General features: G+C 38.0%; 1 protein-coding gene across 2 annotated transcripts in view; it reads right to left on the bottom strand.

Annotated features, from left to right (window-relative positions):
* COLEC10 (collectin subfamily member 10) overlaps nucleotides 1-4,089 on the bottom strand; it is a 36,346-nt gene that overhangs the window by 10,404 nt on the left and 21,853 nt on the right. Inside the window, exon 3 of one of the 2 annotated variants that reach the window (XM_026495524.4) lies at nucleotides 3,790-3,861. The exons of the other annotated variant lie outside the window; for it this stretch is intronic. Within the exon in view, the coding sequence (XP_026351309.1) occupies nucleotides 3,790-3,861 (72 nt within the window). The remainder of the gene's footprint in view (nucleotides 1-3,789; nucleotides 3,862-4,089) is intronic. 2 annotated transcript variants of the gene reach the window in all.

Here is a 4,089-nt window from a genome sequence, read left to right as displayed (position 1 = left end):
TCACTAAATTTTAAAAGTAGACACCACATTACAAAATTCACTAAGAATCATAACATTTTAATTAATAAATTTGTGCCTCTATAGTTCTTTTTTCATACTTATGCGCTGCATATGTTTGGCTGCATTCATGAATATGCAATTGACCTAGCACTACTTATTGATAAGTACATCATTTCTCATTGCGAAGTAACATCAACTTTGCATAAACCAAATTTAAGTGTCTTCTTGCATGTTCCATTTCCTTTCATTGGTGTATTTATCTGTCTCTGCATAAATTAACACTATCTTAATGGTTGTAGCTTTAAAACAAATGTTTAAATTCAGCCTTCTAGCTTTGTTTTTCTTTTTTAAGGTTGTCTTTGGGTATTCTGGGTTCCTTTCATTTCCATATAAATTTTGAATTGACTTATTAAATTCCAAGAGAGCTACTTCTGGGATTTTGATTGAGATAGCATTGATCTACACATAAATTTGGGGCCATCTTAACCATAGTGGTCATCTTAACCATATTGAGCCTCCCAATGTATGAATGTTTCTTAAACATTCTTTAATTTCTCTCATCATCATTGTGTCATGTTTGTTGTAGAAGGCTTAGATATCTTCTTTTTTAGCTTTGTTCCTAGATACTTAATAATTTTGATGCTGTAATAAGTGGCATCTTTTTAATTTCGTTTTCAATGATTTCTGGTATATAGAAACAAAATTGATTTTTGTACGGCTAAAGTGTAAAAAACTTAATACAGATAGTTAATCTGTAGATTCATTTGTATTTTCTGGATATGCACTCACACCAGCTGCACACAATGTCCCTTTTATTACTTTGTTTCCAATTATTGTGATTCTTATCTCCTGTTCTTGCAATTTTTCTCTAGCTAGAACCTCTGCTATGATGTTAGTTAAAACTGGTGACGAGGGCTGTGCTCATCTCATTCCCAATCTCAGGAGAAAAGTGGTCAAGGTTTCATTACTGAGTATGATTTTTAATAAGTTTCTGTTGCTGTTGCTGATATCCCCTTTCATATTAAATATGGTACCCTCTATGTCTAGCTTGTTAATATGTTTTGAAACATGAATGGGTGTATGTTTAATTAAATGTTTTTCAGAATTTGTGGAGTCCTAACAGAAAATGTTTATTTTTGAAGTGAAAAAGAGTGGCATTTTCCCGGGCCACTCTTCCCGGGCAGGCCTCGAGTACCAGTTCAGTTTGAGCAACTTCCTGCTGGAGCTTCTCAGTCTCATAGCGCTGCCTCGCTTATGGGGAATGACTTGCAAAATAGTACAGAATGCATAGCTTGCCTCAGTGTGGTTCTCTTCTCCTCCAGATCAGGCCCCTAGAGTCTTATTCAACTTGCTAGCTCTTCCGGGCCTCCAAATTTGTATTTGTGCTTTGCTTTTTTTTTTTTTTTTTTTTTTGACTTGGGTAGTCATTCTTAGCAGAAGGAGTAATACAAGTGAATTTCTCATAGCTTATATGCAGAAATCTGAATTTTGTTTCATTATTAATAGTGTAAGAAATTTCTTTCACCTCTACGGCTTAGTATTGATGATTTATGCACATTAAGAATATTGTCAAATTTGAGAATACCTCTCTAATGTCTTTTTCATATATGAGCTGTTGGATTTGGAAACATTTCCCGCAGCTTAACTCTGGTCCTGTACATTTCAAATGTTGTTTCTTTCCCACAACTCACACATTTCTTGTGCTGGATGCTGCAAGACACATTCCTTTGACGATCTGATCTCTGCCCCTGCACTTTTTAACCATGACTTTGGAGAGATCTGCACAGTAAGTGGTAAGAATATTCTTGGAAGCTATCCCTCGATTGGAATTACTAGCAACAACTGTACATGGAAGTAACTGCAACTATGTAAGCCTATCCCATGAAGTCCAAACTAAACGTTTCTCCCACTCAAGTTCCTTTCAGTGAGCTCCCAAAATACTTGTGGCACTCCCGTAACCAGGTGATACACAGAGAAGTCTGACGGAGGGAAGCTGGAGCAGAAGGAGACAGTAGTGCTACGCCTGCATTCTCAATGCAGACAGTATCCACTCAAGGACATAAAAGTCTGTTCTAGGGGGTGAAAAATCTTTCTTTTATACATTTCAAAAATATACACACAGTACATAACAGATATATAGTCAATGGATGGTATTAAAATTTCATAGGGGAAGACAATTAGAAAAAAATAATGTCTAAAAAGGCTGCTTAAGGAGGAAATTGTTTGTTTGTTTGTTTTTTAATGTTGAGAGGCACTCTTTTCACCAGTTGAGGATAAAATGCCTTACTTTACAAACGCTACCAAGACATATGGCCATGTGCATTGATAAGGCTCCTCTCAGGGTCTTGGGAAGGACCCAAGTAAGTGTGGGGCTCTGAAGCCAAAGCTTCATTAGCTTCATAGTAAAACCACCCCAAATCCATACTATGGAAAGAGTCGTCACGTAGGAGGAGTCCGTCTGGCTCTTCCCCAGCTGTGAGAATTTCAATCCCAGGTGAACGTACGCTACAGGCCACTGAATCAGAAATAAGCATAGCAACTTCTTTTCAGTGGTACTACACTCTGTCCCTGCCCTCAAATGCAGGCAGAAGGAAAATTCTCAAAGGAATGAGTTGGAAAAGGACAGGGAGAGAGGAGGTACCAAGCTACGGGATGAGAAGAAAGGGGGGCCATAGCGTCGGCTTACACTGCACCAATCGACCTGCCCACACACGTTGTGGGTGACTGGGAGGCATATGACTGATCCTGCCGCTGCTCAGCATGCATGGAAGGAAGGCTGCAGGGTACACATCAAGGCTGCAGAATTCTTCTAAATAGTCTATGAGCTCCTTGCAAAAATATTGTGATTCTCATTCGGCTTTGTATCTTCAAACCAAGAGGAACTATGCCAGTATGAACTGCTGACCATCAGGAGCCGTTGGAACTGGCTATGATTGAGCGTTTTTATGAGAAGATGATATGCAGGAATACTTAGATAATAAAGAGGCCATCTCTGTTTTATAATGGGAAAGCAGTAATTTTGTGCAGGATTCGGACAGGACAGAATACAAAAGAGTATGAATATATATACTTAAAGTTTCTCATCTGTTAATAAATCCCAGATGCAGAATCATTACTATTTCACTCAGTTTAAGAAAGAAAATTATACTGGGGTACCTGAGTGGCTCAGTCCATTGAGTGACTGGCTCTTGATTTCAACTCATGTCATGGTTGTAGGGTCATAAGATCAAGCCCCAGGTTGGGCTCCATGCTCAGCAGGGAATCTGCTTAAGATTCTTTCTCTCCCTCTCCTTTTCTGCCCATCCTTCCTGCTCTGTCTCTCTCTCTCAAATAAATAAAATCTTGAATGAAAGAAAGAAAGAAAGAAGAAAGAAAGAAAGAAAGAAAGAAAGAAAGAAAAGAAAACTCTACTGTCCTTTACTGCCTTGAGTTTTATGAATAATTGTTTTCTACCACTGAATGTGCTTCGTGGTCATGATACGCATTTTAAGTGTATCAAGGATTACAACCAGCAGATTGTAGGACATAGTTCTGTACAGAAAGTACCAAAACTTTATGTTTGATTCTGTCCCTGAATTTCTGTTTAATATTGTTCAAGGCCTTTATTTATTCTTTTAGACACATTGTTTATGTATGAAAGGAACAGCTTAGACACAAAGAAAGAGGAAAATTCTTATGTTAAAAGAAAGAAAAAGGATCATTCTCATGATACAGAACCTTTCAGAATATATCAAGGGTATGCTCGATTTGCTTCAAATTGCCACTGGAGAAAAGGAAAATGCAGCTTACCCTTCTTACCAATGGGCCCAGTCTTGCCAATGTTGCCCTGGTCTCCTGCATCACCCAGCTCCCCCTTAATTCCTGAAAAGCAAAGCATTTCATCTTTATATCCTAAGGTTTTATATTCCCTTTGAAGATGTGGCTAATGCATGATATTCACTTGAAGGAAGTACCAAAAAGTGCACTCTTCTTTCTGTGGTATGTGACATATATCCTGTCCTTCCTTATTTACTTTAATAGTCTTATAGTGTATATATTAAAGCTAAATGTGGGTAAGTATGAAAATCCTGGACCCGGTGATGTTGGAAT

The sequence above is a fragment of the Ursus arctos genome, unplaced genomic scaffold (assembly GCF_023065955.2).
Source record: "Ursus arctos isolate Adak ecotype North America unplaced genomic scaffold, UrsArc2.0 scaffold_6, whole genome shotgun sequence".
NCBI lineage: Eukaryota > Metazoa > Chordata > Mammalia > Carnivora > Ursidae > Ursus > Ursus arctos.
Note: the sequence above shows the minus strand (reverse complement) of the source record. Positions and strands in the feature narration are given on the sequence as shown.